The 27,967-nt window shown below is 44.8% G+C and overlaps 1 protein-coding gene across 3 annotated transcripts in view; it reads right to left on the bottom strand.

The window, feature by feature from the left end:
• LOC139262889 (uncharacterized) overlaps positions 1 to 27,967 on the bottom strand; it is a 163,896-nt gene that overhangs the window by 13,682 nt on the left and 122,247 nt on the right. For all 3 annotated transcript variants that reach the window (XM_070878143.1, XM_070878145.1, XM_070878144.1), the window contains exons 13-16: positions 22,983 to 23,097; positions 22,777 to 22,881; positions 15,502 to 15,705; positions 3,959 to 4,008 (exon numbers count right to left, since the gene is read on the bottom strand). In XM_070878143.1, the coding sequence (XP_070734244.1) occupies positions 3,959 to 4,008; positions 15,502 to 15,705; positions 22,777 to 22,881; positions 22,983 to 23,097 (474 nt within the window). The remainder of the gene's footprint in view (positions 1 to 3,958; positions 4,009 to 15,501; positions 15,706 to 22,776; positions 22,882 to 22,982; positions 23,098 to 27,967) is intronic.

Raw genomic sequence — 27,967 nt, 5'->3', positions numbered from 1 at the left:
TGCAGGCTCCCCCATCACAGCCCACCAGATCAAAACCTGGATAAACAGAGATCACCTCCTATCTCTGATTAAGAAATGTGTCCTGACTGGGGATTGGGCGCCCGCACACGGAGCATGCCCTGAAGAGGTCAGACCGTTCCGCACACGGATGGATGAACTCTTCATCCAAGCCGACTGCCTACTATGGGGCAGCTGGGTAGTCATGCCCCAGAAGGGAAGGGAAGCATTCATCAGGGAACTCCACAGCGAGCACCCAGGCATCGTGCTAATGAAGGCCATTGCCCAGTCACATGTATGGTGGCCGGGAATTGATGCAGACGTGGAACACTGTGTTCGCAGGTGCACGACGTATGCACAGCTGGGAAATGCCCCCAGGGAGGCCCCACTCAGCCCGTGGCCCTAGTCCACCAAGCCATGGTCACGTATTCACGTAGACTATGTGGGCCCGTTCATGGGAAAAATGTTCCTCATTGTCGTTGATGTGTACTCGAAATGGATTGAGTGCATCATATTGAATTCGTGCACGATATCCACCACAGTGGAGCGTCTGCGTGTGATCTTTGCAACCCACGGCTTGCCGCACATCCTAGTTAGCAACAACAGCCCGTGTTTCACTAGCTATGAATTCCGGGAGTTCATGTCGGGTAATGGCATCAAACGTGACCGGACAGTGCCATTCAAGCCGGCTTCCAATGGCCAGGCAGAACGTACGGTCCAAATCATAAAGCAAGGCATGCTCCGGATCCAAGGACCCTCCCTTCAATACCGTCTATCGCGCCTCCTGCTGGCCTATAGGTCCCGACCGCACTCGCTCACGAGAGTTTCGCCAGCGGAACTACTCATGAAACGCACACTTAAAACTCGACTGTCCCTCATTCATCCAGTCTTGTCAGACATTGTTGAGGGCAAGCGCCAGTCCCAAAATGAGTGTCACGACCGTAACTCAAAGGGGAGAGGGATAGAAATCGATGACCCGGTATTTGTTCTCAATCACGCTTTTGGGCCCAAGTTGCTAGAGGGTACTGTAATTGATAAAGAGGGGAATAGGATCAGGCTGAACAATAGGCAGAAATGCCGCAAGCATTTGGACCAAGTTAAAAAAAAGGTTCAGCATGGACACTGAGGAACCTGAGGAACATCATGAGATGCTGCCCACACCACTGCCAGAGAACGAGCAACAAGAACCGTCAGCAGCATGCACAGTCCCTGCGGCCAGCCCGGATGAGCCGGAATCACCACAGGTGACAAAGACGCATGCCAAGGCTCAACAACCAGAGCCCCAACTGCAGCGCTCCACGAGAGAGCGTCGACCGCCTGAAAGACTCAATCTTTGACCCAAAGACGTTGGGGGGAGGTGATGTCATGTTGGTAACCTTCACATAACTGTAACCTCATGTAATAACACTGTACACTGTATACACCTGAGAAATGCACACCTTGACCACAGAGGGTGAACTTGTGGGAGACACTCCTCACCTGGTCATCCAGGTATATAAAGGGAGGTCCCACGCAGGGTCATCACTTCTTGGTCCTGTGAATAAAGGTACAGGTCACAGAGTGACCTTGTCTCCAGTATGTGCTTCGTGTTGATTTGCTGTAAGGACACAACAATTCTGGCTTTGCAGATCATTTGGGATACAAAAGAAAACTCTTGCCTTCACTTTTTTAGGTCTTTCTGTGGCCCGTCAGAGCAGACACCTTTCCCCCAGGCCTTTGCTAATGCTATTCTGTAGCTTGGAGGCACGAGACAGCAGTTCTGACGTGACTCATTCTCCTTCTTTCCGTTCCTTCCTGAGAAGTGCTGTGCACCTCTCTCTGATTTTACCATGTGGAGAATTTTCAGGCTTCAACTCACAGCCCATCACTCTTTGGCACAGCATGCTCGAGCACCATTACACTGTCATGACAGTTTAATGATTAATAATTGCGTCAGAATTAAATGTATGCAATTGATAAACTCCTGCACACAGAGTATCCTGAATATCCATGGCTTTATTTATGAGGCTAGAGAAAGATCCAAAAATGTAATTACTAAAACCAGCAGACAGTGTCTCTGTAGGTATGACTGGTCACTTTACTGTCTGTAGGATGTGAAAATCATACGTGAAAAAGGTCTTTGTCATCCACAGCAGTGTGTGATGTTCCAAAACCCGATTAAAGAGGTGACACAATCCTACAAGGCTTGGGCAAGTAGAGATTAAACTACATGATTCACTAGTGATGAAGTGTTCCAGACATTTCTTCACTCATGTGTAAGATCCCTGCAATCGATGTTCTTGATTCATAAGCCCTTTCACTGCTGGGAATGAATCGCTTTGCTATTAGTCAGAATCACTATTCATATGTTCCCTTTGGTTTTTCCATCTATTATAACATTCTACAAGTGAATATTGTTTTGATCTCTTTGCTCGATTGAGAACTTGTTTCTTTTATAGCTCCTCTATCCTATGCATAATTTCCTTGGCTGAAAGAGCAGGAAGGTGACATACTCTCACATCCGAACCAAGGCCACTCCTTATCTGGCATGAGAGTAGTTCTCACTCCCTCTAAATTTTCCTTTCTGTGGGAAAGTGCCAATTGTCTCTTCTGTCTCATTGTCCAACTGGAATCAGTTACTTGCTGTGAGGGGGCACTGTAGAACTCGACCCATATTTCACGATCTGTAGCAAATGAGTCTCACCACCAATGTGTCTTAAAAAAAAAATCAGTTACAAAAATGTTTTAACGTGCAGTGTTTTCATGAAAAAGTATTTGCCACATCATTTGTTCAAAAACACCCAGCATGATCACATCACTTATGCATGGAATCATCAACACTATAATGTTGCAGTTCTGGCTTGTTTCCCTGTCCAAATAAATAAAAGTTTATCAAACATTTCTTCATGGTGACAGTGCACTTTCATAGCAACAGCTAGATAGTGCTGATGATTTCATTTGGAAGTATAGGTTTGGAAAAGTTACATGGCTAGACTTGGAATAGATGTGAATTAACAACCACAGTTAGTACTGATGCATTCCCATGTTTATGATTACATGTCCACTAATGATAACTCAGTGCCCTGACAGTTAGTTTCACTAACTCCTTCAAGCCAGCATCCATTATAAAATAATTAGCATTCCATATGTAAATGAATTTTTAATGAACAAAAATGGATGGAACAAAATAAAAAGAGATTTATCTTAATCATAATTGTTTGTAAAGTAATTTGTTTTAAAGGCGATCATGATAGTGAGCTTCACTTTTAAAATAAATATTACAAAATAAGAGAAAAATTGGCTGTGTACAGAGTTGACCAGATAGCTTGGGGGAAGAACTAAGTTGAATGATTTAGAACTAGAAGAGATTAGTTTGAATTTCAGTTCTCATAGAATCATACAGCATGGAAGGAGACCATCCAGCCCATCGTGCCTGTGCCAGAACTTTGAAAGAGCTAGCCAATGAGTCCCAATCCCTTGCTCTTTCCCCATAGCCCTGAATGTTTTGACTGGCATTCACATTGAAGTTTAGCCTTCAAACCAAGTTTTGGCCATTTTGATCGGACCATCAGGGGAGGTAGTGAAAATTACTCACAGGTCTTTTTCCCGACATTGCTGTTTCAACCCACATCTGCCTAGATGTCTGCAGGCTAACCGATCTTACCTTCCCAAACAATGAGGACAGCATTGATACATGAACAAGAGACATATATTCCCCAACCTCTTCCCAGAAAAAGCACATTGTGACCTGGTCAGCCTGTTATGCTTTCTAATCATTGCCAGCTGCTTATGCATGATATAAGATTAGTATATTTTCAGTTTTTTTTCCCTTTCTCCGCATAAAAATATTTGAAGCATGAAACAAATTAAGTGTTTTATTAAGCCACATTGTTCTTAACATTCTTGAGGTAGAATTAATTAGGTGTTCATGTAGATTGCTCAGTGTGCTGTGTGTGATTTCCTGAGGAAATTAAGTACTTACGTTTCGTCACTAGACTGAATGTTCTCATAATTCACACTCCTTCGCTGAAGCTGTAGAAAAAATATATGATTCTTTAACACCCCGGGCAAGACAGTGTAAAATGAGCAGGCAGTTGAGGACTGATTTTAATTAGGGTCCACATCTATCTCAGGAAAAATTGAATGTTTTCATACCAGTGTTTTACGGATATATTTTCAGAAAAAATGATTCAATAAGACTGCAGTTGTGTGCATCACTGTGGTAGCCATCACTGCATGTGTCAGTGAGTCTCAGGGTTTTGATAATCCCCCGAGATCTCAGTGAGGGAATGGATGGATTGCAGGAATCTCACAAATATTTCAAATTCTCTGTCAAAATGAAAGATGTTATATGGCAACAGTGTAGGCCAAGTGACCCATAATTTACCAGCATTTGACTCACCAAAGCCTATAACCATTTTTAACATGTTGAAACCTTTTATTTTATGCGCCTGCACCAAGTCTCAAGGGAAGCCAAATGCTCGGGTTTCTATGTCTGCCAAGCTGCAGTGAGTTATGATACCGAATAGCAAAATGCTGCCATTTGTATATTCAGCAGAGATGTGAAATGTCAGTCTCACTTAAAGGGGAAGCATCTTCTACTGAATTGTCACATAATTCTTAACATTTATAATGGAAATCATTTGCACATTTATTGGTGTCGCTCAGACATCCTTTGCTGGCATTCAAGTGGTTCATTAGAGGTAACCTGCAAGTTAAAATTTGTATACAACTTCATCTAATATGGCATCATTTAGTTCCACTACAGTGATGTTGTGAATGGGAATAATGGGCTGTGGGCAAGAGTTTCCCAATCAGGGTACGCATGGCACATGTTGTGGTCTTTCGCAGTCCAATTTGACACAGGGGCCTGAAACAGGCCTTGGGCCCCAGTTTGCATTTGCAACGAGTGTAATGCCAGTTTCAGGAGCATGCCCAGGACACCTACTGAGCACCCCTAACCAATATGGTGGATGGCACGGAATGAGCGCGCACATGCCACCTGTAAAACGGGTGCGATCCAATTGCGAGGCCTTGGAGTTTTTGTACTAAATTGTTTGTGGCAATTAAATGATTTATTTTTCAAAATTGAAAATGATTACTGGATGAAGGCAAGGCCAGGCTGGGTCAAAGCCTTCAAGGTCAAAGATGCTGATTATGCTAAAGCAGGGTTGCTGGCATCTGTGGAACCAGACCGCAGCACAATGTAATCAGAAGACGAGAGAGGGCAGATGCTATGATGGCTTCATGTGAATGATGTAATAGTGTCATGTTTGTAAAATCAATAAAGTTTTCTTAATTCCATAAATCCAACTAAGCTCTTTCATTCCTCAACACACAAAATATAATCAGTTTACTGAGAGTTGGCATCAGCTTTCAGAGTTATGATCACTTTTGTGCTGAAAGTATATTTTTAGCTCTTAAAATTTTTCTTTCTGTTTTTAAACTTAGATTAAATTGCTGAATTAAATATTCAACAGTCTGTGTGGTACAAAGATTTACAAATTGGCTCATTTTTATCTGCCGTTTATAGTAATCTAACATCATCCAAGCATAACATTTCTTGAGTTAACTGCGTTTATCATGATTGGATTGATGTACAGTGCACATTGACTTTATTTTGCTTGAACTTGTGTCGCGACTGGTTCAGTGTTGTGTGATTTGTAGACACAAGTTAAATGTCAATGCATTAACTGAATGCCGAGTACAACATAACACAGTTTAAAACCCACCCGAATAATTAGAATATGTAACAACAGCATGTAAACACAGAGTACTGAAGTGTTAGGAAGGAAGAGGACTCAGGTACTCCAAAAGGTCAATAGAAAAATTATTTGATCTAAAAAGGTATTTATAATGTAAAAGTCCTATTATCCGCTGTGTAATCTCACTGAGAAGTGCATGGAAATCAATAGTTCATTTCCGTTCTTACATTCATAGTACTACAAATTTGTGTTTGCTTGATGATGTTCCTTGTGGCAGCATGGTTCTCACTGTAGACCAGCTCTGCAGTTGTGCGCCGGTTGCTGACAGGAGTCACAAACCATGTTCAGAAGGGATAGAAAAGCAAAATACAGCAGATGCTGGAATCTGGAATAAACACAGAAAATGCTGAAAATCTCAGCAGGTCAGGCAGCATCTGTGGAGAGGAAGCAGAGTTAACGTTTCGGGTCGATGACCCTCTGTCAGAACTGGAGAGTGTTCGGAAAGAACAGATTCTTAACAAGCACTGAAAGGGGGAGGGGAAGAAAGAACAAAAGGGAAGGTCTGTGATAGGTTGGAAGACAGGAAAGATTAGAGAGACAAAAAGGATGATGGACCAAATTCAAATGGTAATACCAGGAGTTAGGAAAACATTAGTCAAGATGGGGTGTGAATGGTGGGATAATGACCAACTGCCATTAGAGACAAGGAGAAAAGAACAGGCTCTGGGGAGGGTGGGGGGTGGGTGTGGGGGAAGGGAGCCAAAGGCAGCAGTTACGCTCTGAAATTTTTGAACTCGATGTTGAGTCCAGAAGGCTGTAAAGTGACTAAACGAAAGATGAGGTGCTGTTCCTCGAGCTTACATTGAGCTTCGTTGGAACAGTGTTGGAGACCAAGGACAGAGAGGTCAGAGTGGGAATGGAGTGGAGAATTAAAGTGACAGGCGACCGGAAGCTCAGAGTCACACTTGCGGACTGAATTGAGGTGCTCCGCAAAGTGGTCACCAATCTACGCTTGGTCTCCCCAATGTAGAGGAGACCACATTGTGAGCAGTGTACTAAATAGAAAGAAGTACAAGTAAATCGCTGTTTCACCAGGAAGGAGTATTTGGGGCCCTGGATAGTGGGAAGGGAGGAGGTAAAAGGACAGCTGTTGCATCTCCTGCGCTTGCACGGAAAGGTGCTGTGGGAAGGGGAGGGGGTGCTGGGGGTGACTGCGGAATTGACCAGGGTGTCGCGGAGGGAGTGGTCCCTTTGGAATACTGAGAGGGGAGGAGAGGGGAAGATGTGATTGGTGGTAGGATCATGCTGGAGGTGGCGGAAATGGCAGAGGATGATCCGTTGAACGTGGAGGCTGGTGATGTGAAAGGGGAACCCTGTCACAGTTCTAACGGGGAGGGGAAGGGGTGAGAGCAGAGATGCGGGAAATAGAACCGACACGGTCGAGGGCCATGTTAACCAAGGCGGAAGGGAATCGTCTGTTGAGGAAAAAGGAAGATATGTCAGAGGCACTAGTGTGAAAGTTGGCATCGTCAGAGCAGTTGCGACGGAGATGGAGAAACTGGGAGAATGGAATGGAGTCCTTACAGGATGCGGGGTGGGAGGATGTGTAGTCCAGGTAGCTATGGATAGCTGTGGTTCAGAAGGGATAACTTTTGTCACCCAATAGCTAGCCTATAACTTGGTAGCCTGGTTGGAATAAAAGCAGCACCGAGGGCTGGGGCAGGATGAAAGCTGCCAGGATAACAGGCACAGATCTGCATGATCACCTGCCTGTGACCACAAAATGCTGGACATCGAGGGAGAGGAATCCCTTTTGATTAATAAAGATGCCAAGATGGTGCTAGGGAGCATGCAAGTCATTGTGTGCGCATTCTGTTGCAACATGCTCCCTGGGGAAGCCTGCCTTGTGGACAAAACCTAATGCTGTCTCATCCTGCTTTGCTGTATCCATAGGGAAGGAAGTGTTGGTATTCTTTGTGGTGTAGAGAGCCTCGGTGACCTCCCTGATAAATGAGTGCACTGCGAACTGTGAGATATTGTTGATGTTACCTGTTACAGCCTAAAAGGTGCCCGTGGCATAAAGGTTGAGGGCTATGGTGACCTTGATAGTCACAGGCAGTGTTATCCATGGTCTGGTGCAAGGCTCGAGTTGTGGCTGCAGCAAGTGACGTAGCTCGGTGACAGCCTCCTTGTTGAAGCGAAGGCACCTAAGACATTGCTCTTTAATAAAGCTAAGGTATGAAACGTGCTCCATGAATACCTGCTGTGGATATGGCCTCCAGTGCAGTGCCTTCCACCTCCTCTTCCTTCTTCTGGCAGTTGCTCCAGCTCTGTGGTGTTTCCTTTCTAATCACCCTCATTCTCCAACCCCGAAGGCAACCCCATGAGACCACCCATGTCTGCAAGTAAAATATTTCTGAGGGAACCAACAATAATGCAAGACCAGAAAAATCTTCCTCTGTGTACACCGAGGGAACTTCCAAGTGATTAAACACATCAGGACACGCCCAGAAGTCAAGCAGCTGCCTGAAATGATAAACCAGTTACTACCTTCTCCAATATGGGGGACGGCGCTCTTGCAGCTGGAAATGTACGCATGCTTCCTGCCTGCCATATTGGGAGGCCAGTTAACACCTGAAAAACGGATGCTGCGCAACTAAAGTTCGAGGTCCATAAGTTTGGTATATGGTTTAGACTTACATGGTAACAATAGGAGTAAAGTTGTATTTTCATATTGGTGTATCCACACTGGGTATAAACACACAAACAGCTTTTATTTAGATGTTGGAATACAATCCTCATGCACTTTAACACACAATCATTTGTTAGCACAAGACTCATTATGAAAATGTGTTTACTGACAGTCTGATGTATTGCCAACACAAAAGCTAGCCTGTCTATGTGTAATTAGGAGCAAACACCAACCTGAAGCCTTTGCAATTGCCATATAAATCACTCACAGCTTTCGTACCAAAGATAAGCTACAACAGTGAGATTGTTTCTGTACTTCATTGATTTACTGTGACATTTTTCAATGCTGGATGGGGAAACATGCATGTTTTGTGTGCTACTGATCTGAATAAATTCAAGACTAAAATCATCAGAAGGATGAAAAGCTCACTGCAGCCTCGGTTAACCAGGGATTGTTCCAGATTATTTCCTAGGTTTATTTTAGGGATAGGAATTTGAGTTCCTGCTTTTTTGCAGCATCAATTCTTCTGTTTTCTTGCAAGAGACATTACCAGGTAATATTTCCTTTAGGCAAGCAGGCGAGTGGATTCATTTAAAGTTGTTAGCAAACTATTCTAAAACTCAGTTGATGCCGAGTATACTGCAGCACAGGACTGGGTAAATTATTTGGCTGGGGAAAGGACTTAACCAGGCTTCTTACTGGTTCCATTCTCATTTGTTTTCAGCTCACTGCTCTATTTAAATGGGACCAAGTGCCAAAATGACTCCGGCCTCTTCAGTCCCGGCACTGCCGGATGGCTAGAGCGCTCCACAGGTCAGCCACCCAAAAGTTCAAATCTACCCCACTGTTTGAAAAATATATTCAATAAAAAAAGCTATGAAAATAGACAGGCGACCTTCCCCCAAAGGATGTAATTTGAAACCACTTCTGGTAGTTCAAAGTATATTTTTGCACAGAAAATAATTGAATTTGAATTAAGAAATGTAAAAAATGTAAGTGCCACATTTTGGGATTTATGACTATTTGGGCATGGAAGAATTTATATAAAAATATTATTATTAAGTTCAATTTATTTCACGGAATAAAATGCACATAACAGGCATGTGCTGGGGATGCTGATTAGAATTCAGGTGTAGCGTCTATCCTAATAACCCTAGACAATGGAAGGTCACTAAAAACAGTCCAATAAGCATTCATATGTTAGATTTATGAATGATCCTATTCATTTGGGCTCAGCGGTGACAGTTGCCAGGAGCCTAAGCCTAAAAGAGCGGTTGTCAGATTTGATTGGCAGTTCAACAGGCATATCCCTGGATACACGAGGAGAGGGTCAGAAGTAAATTCCTTGGCTTCCTGTCTAGTTAAGGACGAAAGGAACAAACAACGTCTGCATGAACTGACAAGGAAGCCAGACCTCAATCGAGAAAGCTTTCTCCTTAAGTTCAGGGCTGACCAGTTTCAGAGTCAACTGGTCAGAAGCATTCATTAAGCCGGCGAACATGGACATTGTAGTGTACGTTGTTATTTTCTACGTATGTGAATTGTAACGAAAATAAATTGAAATAGGGTGAGAGTTACTTTAAGATGTTACTCTGTTCATTTACTTATTTCTTGTAAAATAAATTAGCCAGTTCATTTATAATTGATCTCATCTCATTGACGTGTTCATCAGACTGCCTTTTGGAACATTGGAGTATGCATGGTGACACATGGGAGATTACAATATCCTGTTCATACGAGCGCTTTCATTACTTTGATCACAACTCACATTATTGTGGGACTAGATCCTGGGCAGTAAAGGTAAACTCCTGAATTATTGATTTGCCTTTTCTATTGTGGAAAGATTGTCAGATATCAAAATATATTGTTGAAAACATAACTCTCTCGACTGAATAATGAAAAGGGCTTTTCTACAAGTCTTTATATTCACATGATATAATTATTTTGATGTGATTGTGAGCCCACAGATAAAATTTGTTTCAAGACAATTAATATAAGGCAGCAGCAGTTGTACTGTCAAACTCTACTTACTGAACAATATAGATACAGTGAAGGGAATCTTTTGGATAGTGACAGATGTTATTGCAATGGTTAAACGAGTTGCAGTACAAAAGAAGAGAACGCTCATTTTTGAGCATCATAGCATTACCACTTCAATAAATGGAACATTAGAACAATCAGAAAATGAGGGATTGACAAAGGAAATGGCAGTCCAAAAAAAACACTTGGCTAATGGTACCAAAAATAAAAATATCAAAAGCATTGCATTGAAGTTAGAGCCTGAATTATGTTTTTACAGGCTGGTGTCCAGAGCATTCTTTCAAATTAACATAATAGTTAGAAGGAACGAACCTTCACTTATACAGTGCCTTATTATGTCTCTCAAATAACCTGTACAGTGTTTTGTGGTAAATACAAAAGCCATTTATGCACAGGGTAAGAAAAGCTCTGAATTAACACTGTGCAATGTTAAATACCAACATCTTAATAGATCATACCCTCGCTAATCACAAACTAAAATTAGAGGTTGACTTAAAAATATAGCTACAGAGCCTCAGATTTTTGGTACACATACATAATGCATGACTACATGATACTTATGAACATCATGGTAAATGTCTTAGCTCTAAATGTTTGTTATTGACATTTTTGTCTCTCGCTTAATTTGTGTTTGGAGCGAAGGGTTTCTACTCTCCAAGTGCACACTTCATTTGTTTTCCTTGAAGTTCCAAGACCTCACCTGCCACTTTCATTGAGAGACTGGGTGCAGTCTTCCAGATTGTTGTCAATAGTAACTTTGGGCAGCTGGTAAGCAGGTAGCATACAACAGTAATTTAGCAATGATGCTCTTGTCTAATTTGTTTCCCCACCCCACAAACATAGAAACATAGAAACATAGAAACATAGAAAATAGATGCAGGAGTAGGCCATTCGGCCCTTCTAGCCTGCACCACCATTCAATGAGTTCATGGCTGAACATGCAACTTCAGTACCCCATTCCTGCTTTGTTGCCATACCCCTTGATCCCCCTAGTAGTAAGGACTTCATCTAACTCCTTTTTGAATATATTTAGTGAATTGGCCTCAACAACTTTCTATGGTAGAGAATTCCACAGGTTCACCACTCGCTGCGTGAAGAAGTTTCTCCTCATCTCGGTCCTAAATGGCTTACCCCTTATCCTTAGACTGTGACCCCTGGTTCTGGACTTCCCCAACATTGGGAACATTCTTCCTGCATCTAACCTTTCTAACCCTGTCAGAATTTTAAACGTTTCTATGAGGTCCCCTCTCATTCTTCTGAACTCCAGTGAATACAAGCCCAGTTGATCCAGTCTTTCTTGATAGGTCAGTCCCGCCATCCCGGGAATCAGTCTGGTGAACCTTCGCTGCACTCCCTCAATAGCAAGAATGTCCTTCCTCAGGTTAGGAGACCAAAACTGTACACAATACTCCAGGTGTGGCCTCACCAAGGCCCTGTACAACTGTAGCAACACCTCCCTGCCCCTGTACTCAAATCCCCTCGCTATGAAGGCCAACATGCCATTTGCTTTCTTAACCGCCTACTATACCTGCATGTCAACTTTCAATGACTGATGTACCATGACACCCAGGTCTCGTTGCACCTCCCCTTTTCCTAATCTGTCACCATTCAGATAATAGTCTGTCTCTCTGTTTTTACCACCAAAGTGGATAACCTCACATTTATCCACATTATACTTCATCTGCCATGCATTTGCCCACTCACCTAACCTATCCAAGTCGCTCTGCAGCCTCAAAGCATCCTCCTCGCAGCTCACACTGCCACCCAACTTAGTGTCATCCGCAAATTTGGAGATACTACATTTAATCCCCTCGTCTAAATCATTAATGTACAGTGTAAACAGCTGGGGCCCCAGCACAGAACCTTGCGGTACCCCACTAGTCACTGCCTGCCATTCTGAAAAGTCCCCATTTACTCCTACTCTTTGCTTCCTGTCTGACAACCAGTTCTCAATCCATGTCAGCACACTACCCCCAATTCCATGTGCTTTAACTTTGCACATTAATCTCTTGTGTGGGACCTTGTCGAAAGCCTTCTGAAAGTCCAAATATACCACATCAACTGATTCTCCCTTGTCCACTCTACTGGAAACATCCTCAAAAAATTCCAGAAGATTTGTCAAGCATGATTTCCCTTTCACAAATCCATGCTGACTTGGACCTATCATGTCACCTCTTTCCAAATGCACTGCTATGACATCCTTAATAATTGATTCCATCATTTTACCCACTACCGATGTCAGGCTGACTGGTCTATAATTCCCTGTTTTCTCTCTCCCTCCTTTTTTAAAAAGTGGGGTTACATTGGCTACCCTCCACTCGATAGGAACTGATCCAGAGTCAATGGAATGTTGGAAAATGACTGTCAATGCATCCGCTATTTCCAAGGCTACCTCCTTAATTACTCTGGGATGCAGTCCATCAGGCCCTGGAGATTTATCGGCCTTCAATCCCATCAATTTCCCCAACACAATTTCCCGACTAATAAGGATTTCCCTCAGTTCCTCCTCCTTACTTGACCCTCTGACCCCTTTTATATCTGGAATGTTGTTTGTGTCCTCCTTAGTGAATACCAAACCAAAGTACTTGTTCAATTGGTCCGCCATTTCTTTGTTCCCCGTTATGACTTCCCCTGATTCTGACTGCAGGGGACCTACGTTTGTCTTTACTAACCTTTTTCTCTTTACATATCTATAGAAACTTTTGCAATCCGTCTTAATGTTCCCTGCAAGCTTCTTCTCGTGCTCCATTTTCCCTGCCCTAATCAAACCCTTTGTCCTCCTCTGCTGAGTTCTAAATTTCTCCCAGTTCCTGGGTTCGCTGCTATTTCTGGCCAATTTGTATGCCACTTCCTTGGCTTTAATACTATCCCTGATTTCCCTTGATAGCCACGGTTGAGCCACCTTCCCTTTTTTATTTTTATGCCAGACAGGAATGTACAATTGTTGTAGTTCATCCATGCGGTCTCTAAATGTCTGCCATTGCCCATCCACAGTCAACCCCTTAAGTATCATTCGCTAATATATCCTAGCCAATTCACGCCTCATACCTTCAAAGTTAGCCTTCTTTAAGTTCTGGACCATGGTCTCTGAATTAACTGTTTCATTCTTCATCCTAATGCAGAATTCCACCATATTATGGTCACTCTTCTCCAAGGGGCCTCGCACAACGAGATTGCTAATTAATCCTCTCTCATTACACAACACCCAGTCTAAGATGGCCTCCCCCGCTAGTTGGTTCCTCGACATATTGGTCTAGAAAACCATCCCTTATGCACTCCAGGAAATCCTCCTCCACCGTATTGCTTCCAGTTTGGTTAGCCCAATCTCTGTGCATATTAAAGTCACCCATTATAACTGCTGCACCTTTATTGCATGCACCCCTAATTTACTGTTTGATGCCCTCCCCAACATCACTACTACTGTTTGGAGGTCTGTACACAACTCCCACTAACGTTTTTTGCCCTTTGGTGTTCTGCAGCTCTACCCATATAGATTCCACATCATCCAAGCTAATGTCCTTCCTAACTATTGCATTAATCTCCTCCTTAACCAGCAATGCTACCCCACCTCCTTTTCCTTTTATTCTATCCTTCCTGAATGTTGAATACCCCTGGATGTTGAGTTCCCAGCCCTGATCATCCTGGAGCCACGTCTCTGTAATCCCAATCACATCATATTTGTTAACATCTATTTGCACAGTTAATTCATCCACCTTATTACGGATACTCTTTGCATTAAGACACAAAGCCTTCAGGCTTGTTTTTTTAACACCCTTTGTCCTTTTAGAATTTTGCTGTACAGTGGCCCTTTTTGCTCTTTGCCTTTGGTTTCTCTGCCCTCCACTTTTCCTCATCTCCTTTCTGTCTTTTGCTTTTGTCTCCTTTTTGTTTCCCTCTGTCTCCCTGCATTGGTTCCCATCCCCCTGCCATATTAGTTTAACTCCTCCCCAACAGCACTAGCAAACACTCCCCCTCGGACATTGGTTCCGGTCCTGCCCAGGTGCACAAGGAAACACCACATTCTTCATTTGAAAGTATCTGCCTAATGCAACTCAGACCATAAGCTAATTGGTACGGGGGCAGGGGGGTGGGCTGAGGGATGGGGGGGGGAATTGAACCTTCTTCTTCCCCTTCCACCACCCCTCACCCCCTTCAATACTGCTGTGTGTCATTGATTCAATACTCAGTGCTACTCATGCTACCTCACCCTTTTCTGAACTCTTAGGGGGTGAAATTAGTTGTTGCCCTGTTTGGTGGCGGTAACATCCGGGACGCGCTAAAATAAGCACCAGGCGCAGAAGTCCCGCCCCCGGAAGGAAGTGGGCCTCCCTGGAGTGGCAACAGGGCGGATGCCTCAGCAGCGCTACGCACTGGGTCACGCAGCATAGCTGTGTCCGAGGGGCTCTTCCCTCAATTAAAGGGAAGGGCCTACGCTGCAGACTCTGAAAAATAAAAAGGCACCTACCTGGACATCCGGGGAGCAGGAGTGCCACACGATCAGTCCAGCACTCAAGCAGAGTGTTGGGCTGAGCAATCGCAGCCACGACCCCGCGAAGAAACGGCAAGAGGAGCGGAAATGAATAGTTACATTTTTTTTTCTGCCCTCGGCCACCTCCCCTTTAATTTTCACCCCAGTAGCGGCCGGCCGCCTGATACACATCACCTGAAGCTGTCACGGTTATCGCCCTACACTGCTTCAGGGAGCGAAAGCCAATTTCGGGGCTGGGTTGCTGATGGGGCGATGCGCACGCCGATGATGTCCTGATCTCCAGGAGCAGCAGATCGGGGCACAATGCTGCAGCGCCGGTGCTAAACTCCCACTGAATATGGCGGCAGTTGTTGTCAGCATTGCACCTGTGCAGTGAGGCATTTATAACCAGTCTGCACCCCCAGGGGCGCTAATGGGAGGTGAAAATGCACCAGATTTCTCGCCCTTAATCTTCCTACCTGTGTCATGCGCATCATATGTACAGCAGCACTGGAAAGTAATAAATTGCCTCTTGTCAGAATTACTATAGCTTTCACTTTATCTTTAATTTTAATTAATATTCCAGATATCAGGTAAAACTATCCCCTGTGCCATCTTACCTGCTGAAAAGGCCTCTGGGAATCCATTTTTATTTTCAAATCACTCCCAGATGTTGGCAGATCTTGGTGGCAGAGAGGCTCATCTGGTGGTTTTCCAATGACTTTGACATATGTGACAGGAAATATCCCTTTCCGATTTGTCCCAGGGTACTTTCCTTCATACCAGTTCTCATCTATTCTCCGGAGCAGAACTACTGTCTGATTCTGAAAAAAAAATCATAATTATTTAAAGCTACAGTACAATACATGGACCTATATAACTGAGTTAAATAACTTGATTCATGGCAGTTGCAGCCAATGTAGTTTTCTCTGCCCTTCTCCTTCTGGCTGCTTGGAAATACACACAGGTAATTCAACATCTCTCTAGCGATGACCTCAAATTCATCACATGGAGAATCGTAGTTGTACATAGGTGACCTGCTGTGTTGTGGCAAAGTGCACTGGTGTTCGAACAGGCAACACCAGTAAGCTGCATTGGTGTTGGCTGCAACACTGTAATTCAAGAGCTGCTGTTACAACCAAGGCACTTCCCTCAAAGCATGAACCCCCACAATTGACCACTATTAGCTTATGATTAAATTGATTTAATACAAGCTTTTGGGATTGACTGGACAAAGGGAGAAAAGGGGCACCAGCCCAGGGCAGGTGATGACCAATTACGGACAATCTATGCAGTTGAGAACCAGACTGGTTTTATGCACAGAAACAATGGTTTGATACATTTGATATAAACCCACAGAGGAGTCCCTGAACTGATTGGCTGGAAGGGGAAATCAATTCTCTCTGGAGACTCCAAGTCTGCAAGGAACCAGAACAACAAAGAGACCCCACAAGTTGTACATTTTTGGAGAATGGGGTACTTAAGATAAGGAGTTATCTTTTGCCCTGTAGACTGCGTGTGCAAATTGTGGACATCCAGGTCCATCATGGCAGTCAGTCAAACGGATCAGGGGTATTATTCATAAAATGGATATAAGTATATGAGCTAGAAGTAGCTTGGGGGCAAAGCGAAGTATGGAAGCAAACGAAAAGGAACGGAACAAACACGGAAGGAACAGAACGGAAGAGAACGACCAGAAGAGGGAACAAGCGGTCACAGAACCAATGACCACGAACCTACAATCTACGATTACAGCTACAAACTGGACGGGTGATTGTATGTCTTCAGTCAATTCTCTCAGAAGTTTGGTTCTGTAGTTTTTAGTTAGTTTTTGCGTAATAAAACTGACACTGGGTTAAGCCTAAACTTTGCCTCACGTGTAGTCCTTTTTCCTGTAAGTCCCGAGATCTACGAGTAAAGATAGAGTGTAAAACAAACACCCTACAGAAAATGGCGACCACGGCAGGGTCTCTGCATTTGGAATAGGATCACAGACACAAAGCAAGGGCAATAAACCCTTGGGAGGCTTGGTTAAGTCTCAGGTTGGCGAAGGTAGTCGTAAGTAGAAAGGAAGTTTTTCAAGGGCGGCTAGGGCAACCAGAGAAGGAAGGAAACAGTCTTGGGTAGGCTGGAGTAATCCCAGGTTGACTAGGATAGCCACCAAGAAAGTCGCAGGTAACCTGTGAAGGGGTCTCAGGGAGACCAAAGTACTCTCAAGGGTGACTAGGTTAGACGAAGAGCTCCGGCTGACTAGGGTAGCCATCGGGAGAATTAAGCACGGGTAGTCTGCGAAGGCGTCTCAGGGAGGCCAGGGGTAATCTCAAGGGCGGCTAGGGCAGCCAGGAGAGAAAGTATCGGACAGGTTGGAGTAGTCTTGGGTCGACTAGGGTAGCTACAGAGAGAAGCCTGAGTGACAGTAACCGCAGGTCGCTGCGAGGTGGTCTCAGGGGAGACCAAGGTTGTCAGGGGAAATTTCTCAGCCAGAGGCACTGAAAATGGACTCACCGCAGCAAAACGGGGTAGAGCCCGTGGCTAAGAGCAGTCATAGGAAGTCCATGGAGGCTAAGGTAGCTGCATATCTATACAATAAACTGGACTTTTCAGAGCCATGGGCACAAGAAATGCTGCACTCTGGGGATCCGCAGGGAAAAGTGAACAGTTAGTAGTAACCACAAAGGATCAAAAGAGAAGGCGATTTGGCTCATGAGCCTGTTAAGAGAAAAGGTAGGACAGCTGGAGGAGGAGAATAAGAAGTTAAGAGGCGAGATAAGCAGTTTCGAAAAAGAAAGACAGGATCAGGATATGAAAGAAGAAATGGCGTGTAATCCCTTAGAGTATTTGCAGTGCCAGGTGACCGAGTGCAAAAAGCAGCAGCAGACCCACATCGAACAAAGTGAAAGGCACTTAGAAAGAGCCAAAGAGGCAGAAGAACAGCTCAGGAAAATCAATATAGCATATCAGGTGGCGCAGAAACAGGGTTATGAGAGGGCAGATCACAGAACTTGTAAGGAAAAGATCTGCCAGTTAAGGGCAGCGTTAGACTGGGCCAAAGGGATGTTTTTTCTCATGGCACTAGGAGGAGGTGACGAAGTTTGGGATCCAGAGGGGAAAGAGTCAGATAATGGGCCCGAGTATAACGAGCATCGGCCGGCTCCCGAGGCACCGGGACCCCCAAAACTGATGTGTCCCTTGAGACAGCAGAAATTCCACCCACCCCCACCAAATGGTGGTCTGGCACCATTACAGAGCGACTATGTGATCCCATACACGCCGCTTCAGCTGCAGGAGATGCTGACGGGTGTGGTAAAATTAAAGCAAGGTAGGGATGCTTCCGTTCGTTTTGCCAATATAGAGCAGATAGGGGGTATAAATAACTGCAGCGAGGAGGAGAAAATGAAGTTAACACTGCTGTCCCTGGAAAGGAAGCTTTATCAGAGCCTGTCGACAGCCACCAAGTTAGGTGGAGGAACTCCACAGGGCTTAAAGGAGGAAATCTTGGTAGTGCTAGGGTACAGTCAAGGTAGTCCATTCTGGCAAGTAGAACAGAGTAAGCAGCAAGCAAACGAATCACCCACTATGTTTGCAGACACTGGAGGAAATCTGGTACGGGCAGACTTAATAGGGGAACCCAGAAACCATTGGCAGAGAACCATAATGGCTAACAGTTTGCCATGACTCAGAGCAAAGGTCGAAGCATGGTTTGACCCAGACCATCTCCAGAATACAGAGGCAGGGGTGTTGAGAAGATTAACGCTAGCTTTTAAGTCCAGGTAAGGGGAGGAGGAGAAACTAAAAGGAGTAAAAGGAAAGGTTAGGCCAAAGAGAGAATGGAGACAAGAGGGAGGTAATGCGGGTCGATCTAAAGAAGGGTGTTTTAACTGTGGGAAGTTGGGACACCGGAGCAAGGATTGTAGACTCTCAAGAGGAGGGAAGCCAGGGTATGAGGGTGCTGAGGCAGAAAAAGGCCAAAAGAAGGTAGCCGACGACCCAGCACAGATTTTAGTGGCCGCATTACAGCAGGTTATGTACACGGGTGGAGAAAAGCTGGACGCTGCAATGGGAGAAAAGGGATCCAATGCGTCGGCGCCCCCACTTTGACGTTACGCCCAGCCAGAATACCTGTGTCTGCTCATATATAATGAGTGGGGCAGGCCATATGCGGATATGAAGGTGGAAACAGTTAGGGGAAGGTATCTAGTAGATACAGGAGCCTCTAGCACGGTTGTCCACTCACCGAATCCGATCTCTTCCCTGTGGTCGAGTGGAGTCCCATTTACACTGGAGGGTTTTATGGGTAATGAGCAGGCTGGGGCAGTGTCGAAACCCTTAACCATAGAGTTAGGACCGAACATAACAAAATGGGAATGCATTTTAATGAAGTGGGAACAACCCGGTTCGGGAGTTCTCGGGGCCGACTACATGTTGGCACACCATGCTATAGTGGATATGAAGAACAATTGTCTATGGGGGGCAGTTGATGCCAATACGATGGGTGAGATCATAGTGATTCCCAGGGACAGTACAGACAAAGGCAGCACCTGCACAATGAAGGTGAAAGCAAGTTATGACCTAGAAAGATTAGTCGATAACATTCCAGCTAGGTATCAAGAGTATGTATGGGAGAATATGGATGCATTTGCAACGCACAAGCATGATTGCGACAGAGTAACTGGGGTAGAGGTGAAGATAGATGGGGATCCGATGACACGGCCCCAGAAACAGTATAATTTTCTCTGGGAAGCAGAAAGGGATTTGGAAACTGCTATAAATTCCCTGGTGGATCAAGGTGTGTTGAGGACCATAGCCACACACGTAAATTCACCCCTATGGCCAGTAAAAAAGCCCGACAAATCATGGAGGGCCACGGTAGATTACTGAGACCTGAATAAAAATATTCCAGCCTGTGCACCCACGGTAGCAGGGGTAGCAGATTTGATAGGGAGTATCCCTGCAGCCGCAACAACTATTACCGTGCTGGACATTTCAAATGGATTTTGGTCCATTCCCCTGAGATGGGAGGACCAATATAAATTTGCCTTTACCTTTAAGGGTCAGTAGTACACATGGACATGTCTTCCACAAGGGTTTCACAATAGTCCCTCGATCTTTCACCAGAATATGGCCGAGGCACTAAAAGGTTTTAGTCAGCCAGATCGGTTGGTCCAATATGTGGACGACCTGTTGTTATTCTCCAAAAGTGCAGAGGATCACGAGCCATTATTGAATGAGCTACTGCATTTGTTGAAAGAAGCAGGTTTCAAAGTAAATCCCAAGAAAGCTCAAGTAGGCCAAGAGGAGGTGCAGTTTCTAGGTTTGACCATTAGAGCAGGAGAGAGAGCCACAGATGGAGCTAAGAGAAAGGAACTTCCCGTTCCTAAGGACGTGTTTGGAGTAAGGTCTTTTCTGGGAATCAGGTAGAGTGTAAAATCAAGGACACCTCGACCCGATTGTGATGTCTTTGTGAGATAGGCTGCTGTTGTGACTTGATCAGGAATGTGTTTAAAAGATTTTTTTAAATCCAATATCTTCAAACAACTAATTTTCTTCACTGATTTGTAGTTGTGATTGAACAATAATGAATATGAATGCACACTGTGGCTAGGAATGGAGGACAGACTAGTGGAACCAGCTGCTCAATCCGCAATTTTGCTGTTTAGCACATGCTTAAGTAGAATGCTGCTACCATGCGTTTCCTGGGGACAATTTTCAACTGCTAGCCGCCTGTTTCTCCCCTGAAAAACAGGCAGCCATCAACTGAAAAATGGGTGGGTGGGGGTGAGGGTGCATCTTGCCCCCCCCCCCCCACACATTGATACCCCAGTCCTGCCTGATGCAATATTCGGCCACCTGAAACAGCTGAAAAACTACTTAAATATGACAATTGGTATTCCATGCTGGTAGTAGGACCACTATTGTGATTTTCAGGTACAACAGGGCACAGTGCATGCCAAGCACATGCCACCCAGTTGTACCAAACTCTGAGTGACCGAACTAGTGATCCTTAAAGAGACCGTTGGAGGCCATTCAAAAAATGCCCCAGGAAACTTTTTTATTAGTGCACGCATGAGAAGCAGGAGTTGGCCTTGCAAAAAACTCTGATCTGATGCCGGCCCTTCTTGGCCTCCAAGGGATCAGATTCTAACCCCGCACCCTTCATTCTCCCCCGTCCCCAGCTAGACCCGCTGGCCGACTCCCAGATCGTTGAGTTGGCGCCTGCAGCTCGCTGGTGGCACGCTAATGTGGCCTAAGCCTTAAAATAGCTCGGGCTTCACACTAGCACGAATGGGTGGGCTGAGTAGCAGCTCCACTGACTTTGCGTCTACTTTTGGCACTACTAGAAAAAAGAAAGAAAGATTTACATTTATATAGCGCCTTTCACGACCACCGGACGTCACAAAGCGCTTTACAGCCAATTTACTTTTGGAGTGTAGTCACTGTTGTAATGTGGGAAATGAGGCAGCCAATTTGTGCATGGCAAACTCCCACAAATAGCTATGTGATAATGACCAGATAAACTGATTTTGTTATGTTGATTGAGGGATAAATATTGGCCAGGACACAGAGGATAACTCCCCTGCTCTTCTTCACAATAGTGCCACGGGATCTTTTACGTCCACCTGAGAGGGCAGACGGGATCTGGGTTTAATGTCTCATCCGAAAAATGGTACCTATGACAGTGCAGCACTCCCTCAGCACTGCGCTGGAGTGTCAGTTTAGATTTATTTATGTGCTCAAGTCCCTGGAGTGGGACTTGAACCCACATCCTTCTGAAAATCACCCCCACTCCCCCCATGTTTTCATTTGGTATTGTTGGTGGTAGAATCATTAAATCGAGATTCTGTCATCAATACCCTGTACTGTCATTTAAAAAGAAATCAATCATTTTTGAGGAACTTGTCTAGTGTCCTATGAGCACACATGCAACCTGAAGCCGTTCCCTTGGCAGTCTGTAGACAGCGGCAGATGCTGTCAGGTTCATTGGTAATCTCTGCAGCTGAGTTTAAAGCAGGTAGGAGCAGCTGGAAAACTATAAAAGCTAACATTCTAAAGGAAAATCCTTGAATGGAAAAAGCTAAATTATACCTCCCAGAAAAAATCTAAATAAAGAAGTAATTGGAGTGCGAATGGCAAAAGGTATGAGAATGTTGAAGCTCCAGCCTGTGAACTTCCTTCTGATTAAATCTGGAAACTTCTCCACTTTCTATTGTACACTCACAAAAGTACCCAAATAGCCAAAATCAATGCCCAACTGTCCAGGGAGCAGCACTTCTAGCTGAGTATGGTTATATGGCTAGAATACCACAAAACGCAGCTGTTAAAAAAAAGTGTAAATTGACATCTGGTAACATTATAACACAGCTCTGAAATGTGGAATATTACATGGGAAACAAATTTGTAAATTAAAGGGGCAAAAGGTCACATCTATACCAGACCGGATAAGAATGGCAGGTTTCTGTCCCTAAAGGACATTAGTGAACCAGTTGGGTTTTACGGCATTCCAATAGCTCCATGGTCACTTTTTACAGATTCCAGATTTTTTTAAGTGAATTCAAATTCTCAAACTGCCATGGTGTGCTTTAGTCCAATAAAATAAGCACTACATTACTTTAAGATGATGGGAGGACTGCAAAGATTTTTTGGGGCTAAGATTTTCTGAATGGCCTCTCTGATGTGCATTTATTTTTTGAAAAGAGGGGCAGGTAACTTGCTTTAAAGTCTTTGCCGATATTTCGCTTTGATTCCTCAAGTAGGTATGTGAGAGCAACTCTAGGTGGTCTTATTTGATTTTCCAAGTTTTATAATATCTTTAAATATATATATATATATATACATATGTACCAGGCTTTGCTCCCTAATACTTTATAAAATCATCAAGATCAACGTGGGTAGTTTACCTTTTCCAGTGGTAGTTCTATATTAGTCAAGGCAGCAAATCTGAATTGAGCAATTGCTAGTTCATCAAGCATTTCTTGTTTGTGTATCTGCAGCTCAGAAACAGGCTGACAAAAAAAAGTTGCAATTAAGAATATTTTGATACAGATTAAGGAACGTATTTGAACTTTCTTTTAAAATGAAATGAATGGATTAAATTTTCTCCAACCTCTACGTAGCAAATTGGGAGTAAGCCACTGTTTCCGTTGCATTCGCCTTCATACCAGTTGTGATCCCTCTGTCTGTGGATGATGATAATGTCTCCCTTTCTGACAGGCAATTCTCTGTGGAAACATTATTGGGTTTTATGTGGTCGTGCAACTAAACTTTGAACATTTTCATGTTACCACATCAAAAGAATCCATTACTTGTAGATGGACTTTCTAAGATGTGTTCGCTAGCAATTACAGACCTAATCTGCCCCGATGTGAAAAGCTGGTGTGCAGTTTTAGAATGTTATTAAGGAATGCATCCAAATAAAAAATAATTTAAATGCCCATATTTCAGATAAAAATGTGTGGATTCATAAAGTGGAAAGCCAGAACCCCATTTTATAAATGCAATCTTGTGTTGTGGGCTCATGCCCAGTAATAACAGAGCCTAAACTGCCCAAAGCTGTTTCACACAGGGCCCTTGCAGTCACCTTGCAGAAAGAAGTCATTTTCATTTCATCGGTACGGGGCAGATTTGAACAGAGGTTTTGGAAATTAAAAGCTAATAAATGATTTACGCTCTGCACTAAATACCAGTCATTTTGTGAAGTTGAAAATAGTGAAGTGTTAAGTTCCTTTCACTCTAGCTTCTGCTGCATCATCAGGATTGATCAGTGGCAAAGCAAACAAGTGAAGACTCACAGAATTCCATGGGGGAGAAATTCAGTTGCGCCTCAGTTGCGGTGTTAATCCAGGCGGAGCGGTAATTTTAGCGCCTTGGAAAGGTTTGCGCCTCCCGCCCAGAAATTCGTCAGAATCGGTTGAAGAGCTGACAGGGGTGATAAATCAGCCGTTGCATACCAGAACTGCGGGGGCGATAACAAAAAGTTCGGTCGGTACATTTTGCGGGCCTATTGTGCATACGCGGAACTCCGAATCAGATCCAGGGAAAAGCTGAGTCTTAAAGACACGGCATAGTAATGCACCCATTAAAGTTTTCAAAATCACTTGCTTTCAACCTGTACTGTTATGTCTGTCTGCCGCTGCAAACTCGGAGGCTGACACACCGTGCTGTGTGTAAACATTGCATTGACTGTGACCTCTGATGGAACTGCTTCCTCATCCTTTTAAGTAGCCACCAGTTAACGACACTGCAAGGCTGTGCAGACTGTTTTTCCAGAAGTTGTTGGCAGGCGCTCAATGAGATGCACGCACCGAATTTAGCGACCGGGGCGCAAGCATGTGCGTTGCACCAGGAATACATCATGATCAGAGTGATCATCAGCAGCCAGGCGCAAACCCAGTGAGCCTCCAATGAATTTTCTGTTAGGGCACTAAAAGCTGTGCGCCCGGTTGCTAAGCTCCATCGCTCACATTATCGCTCCCCTCTGGACGCTAACTGAGGCTATAGACAACCGGAAATCCAGCTCCATATCATTTAAACTTTTTTGAACTCAATTAAAATATTAGCTGGATTATAGATTTGCAGATCCAATATAATTTATGACCTATGTATTTTATATGTTACATTTGCATGTTGTACTTATAAACATGATAATTATATATGATGGATAACCGGCAACAACCATTTTTTAATATTCTGACTATGACACCCTTCTCTGTTCCAGCCCCATAAGTGGAGTAGGCAATATATGGAACACGGCAGGGAAAATACTTGTTTCAAAGGGCGGGAAATTGAATAAATTAACGGCACCCATTAGCGCTGGCGAAGGATGCTACGGGGCTCCATAGGCTCATCGCCCGGGAGTAGTGATATTAGCGCCGCTTGCCAACTTGAATAGGGTTTCAGCGATGGCGCAAAAAATTAGCACCAGGGAATGCTGCGCCAATGAGACCGTGATGTCAATGAGTGTGCAATGCCTCGCTAGTGCCCCAATCACAATATTGATTGTTTTTGCTGCATTTACCGCTTAGTGATAATCATGCCAGCAAAAGCAAGCGCTCACAAATATAAGGCAATGAGCAACTGGGTCATTGGGAGGTCAGATTCATTGCTACCTTCCCAGAGATCGTTTTGAATGCTTCCAGATTGTGAACATAGTTTCTGGTGCTACAGTTTATTCATTAGCATTTCTCACAACTTTTGGACCTGCTGCTTTCACTCAGTCATGTGGACTGTCCTGGCAATGCACCCGGCATCTACTTTTAATTCAGCGGTTCCAGAGACATATCTTGCCAATAGGCGCAAAGGCAGTGGAGGGCCCGCAGACATTGCAACAGGAGGCCTTACTGAGAGCAGTCCTCGTACACTCACTTGTCAGAAGAGCAGTGCCTCAGAAGGCTAAGCTTCAGCAAGGAGGTGGTCACAGACTTGTGCCACTTGCTGCACCAAGTCCTCAAGCCTCATATCAGGAGGACCACTTCGCTATCAGTGGCAGTTAACAGTAGTTCTCAATTTCTACTCTGGCGGCTCCTTCCAGGCTACAGCAGGGGATATAGCAAACATTTCACAGTTCACAGTCTATTGCTGTATCCGGGATGTAACAGATGCTCTGCACAGCAGGAGGAGGGACTACATCCCATAGAGCAAGCCCAAGGAGAAACAGCAGGCACGCACATGTGGATTTGCAAGAATAGCAGGCTTCCCCATGGTTCAGGGCACCATTGACTATACCCACATAGCATTGCGGGCACCTTATCACAACATAGAGGTGTTCCATAACCGCAAAGGCTACCGCTCTCTCAATATTCTGTTGGTGTGCGACCACATGCAGCTCATCTTCGCTGTCAATGCCTGCTATCCTGGCAAAACCCGCGATTCATTCATCCTGTGACAGACCACTGTCCCAGGACTCTTCCAACCACCACATGGAACTCGCTCCTCGGGGACAAGGGTTATGCACTTGCCACCTGGTTGATGACACCCCTCCGCAAACCCAACACCCGTGCTGAGCCATCATCGTCGTCATAGACAATCCCTCGGAATCGAGGAAGACTTGCTTCCACTCCTGAAGTGAGTTCTTTGGTGGCTGAACAGTCCAATACGAGAGCCACAGACTCTGTCACAGGTGGGACAGATAGTCGTTGAGGGAAGGGGTGGATGGGACTGGTTTGCTGCACGCTCTTTCCGCTGCTTACGCTTGATTTCTGTATGATCTCGGCATTGAGACTTGAAGTGCTCAACATCCTCCCGGATGCACTTTCTCCACTTAGGGCGGTCTTTGGTCAGGGACTCCCAGGTGTCAGTGGTGATGTCGCACTTTGTCAGGGAGGCTTTGAGGGTGCCCTTATAATGTTTCGGCTACCCACCTTTGGCTCGTTTGCCGTGCCGAGTAGAGCACTTGCATTGGGAGTCTCGTGTCTGGCATGCGAACTATGTGGCCTGCCCAGTGAAGCTGATCGATTGTGGTCAGTGCTTCAATACTGGAATATTGTGTTCAGTTTTGGTCTCCTAATCTGAGGAAGGATGTCCTTGCTATTGAGGGAGTGCAACGAAGGTTCACCAGACTGATTCCCGGGATGGCGGGAGTCACATATGAGGAGAGACTGGATAGACTGGAGTTTAGAAGAATGAGAGGGGATCTCATAGAAACATATAAAATTCTAACGGGACTGGACAAGGTTAGATGCAGGAAGAATGTTCCCGAGTTGGGGAAGTCCAGAACCAGGGGTCACAGTCTAAGGATAAGCGGTAAGCCATTTAGGTCTGAGATGAGGAGAAACTTCTTCACTCAGAAAGTTGTTAACCTGTGGAATTCTCTACCACAGAGAGTTGTTGATGCCAGTTCATTAGATATATTCAGGAGGGAGTTAGATATGGCCCTGATGGCTAAAGGGATCAAGGGGTACTGAGAGAAAGTAGGAAAGGGGTACTGAGGTGAATGATCAGCCATGATCTTATTGAATGGTGGTGCAGGCTCAAAGGGCTGAATGGCCTACTCCTGCACTACTGAGAGAAAGTAGGAAAGGGGTACTGAGGTGAATGATCAGCCATGATCTTATTGAATGGTGGTGCAGGCTCAATGGCCTACTCCTGCACCTATTTTCTATGTTTCTATGTTAATACTGGGTATATTAGCCTGGACGAGCACACTGATGTTGGTGCGCCTGTCCTCCCAGGGGATTTGTAGGATCTTGCGGAGACATCGTTGGTGATATATCTCCAGCAACTTGAGGTGTCTTCTGTACATCGTCCATGCCTCTGAGCCATACAGGAGGGCAGGTATTACTCCAGCCCTGTAGACCATCAAGGACTCCGAGGCTGTCAGGGCCCGCTGGAAGGAGCACTTCGAAGATCTCCTCAATCGAGACTCTGTCTTTGACTTGAGTGTTCTCAACTCCATCCCGCAGCATGCGACCTGCCATCACCTCAGTGAAACCCCAACATTGCATGAGGTAGGAAAAGCCATAAAACAGCTCAAGAACCACAAGGCTACGGGAGCGGATGGAATCCCTGCTGAGGCACTAAAGCATGGCGGAGAGGCACTGTTGGTGCGGATACATGACCTCATCTCTCTCATCTGGAGGGAGGAGAGCATGCCAGGAGATCTCAGAGATGCAGTGATTGTGACCATCTTTAAAAAAGGGGACAAGTCCGACTGCGGCAATCTCTCTGCTATCAGCCATTGGGAAAGTTGTTGCTAGAGTTCTCCTCAACCGTCTTCTCCCTGTGGCCGAGGAGCTCCTCCCGGAGTCACAGTGTGGATTTCGTCCCCTATGGGGCAAAACGGACATGATCTTTGCAGTGCGACAGCTGCAGGAAAAATACAGGGAGCAGCGCCAGCCCTTATACATGCCCTTTTTTGACCTTACAAAGGCCTTTGACACTGTCAACCGTGAGGTTCTATGGAGCGTCCTCCTCCGTTTCTGATGCCCCCAAAAGTTAGTCAACATTCTTCGCTTGCTCCACGATGACATGCAGGCCGTGATCCTTACCAACGGATCCATTACAGACCCAATCCACATCCGTGCTGAGCACGCATATAATGAGAGCCATGCCATCAACAGGATCCTCATCGAGCAGACTATCGGGGTGCTCAAA

Source organism: Pristiophorus japonicus, chromosome 4, assembly GCF_044704955.1.
Source record: "Pristiophorus japonicus isolate sPriJap1 chromosome 4, sPriJap1.hap1, whole genome shotgun sequence".
Taxonomy (NCBI): domain Eukaryota; kingdom Metazoa; phylum Chordata; class Chondrichthyes; family Pristiophoridae; genus Pristiophorus; species Pristiophorus japonicus.
The sequence above is the reverse complement of the archived record's forward strand: the minus strand, read 5'-3'. Positions and strand labels throughout refer to the sequence as shown.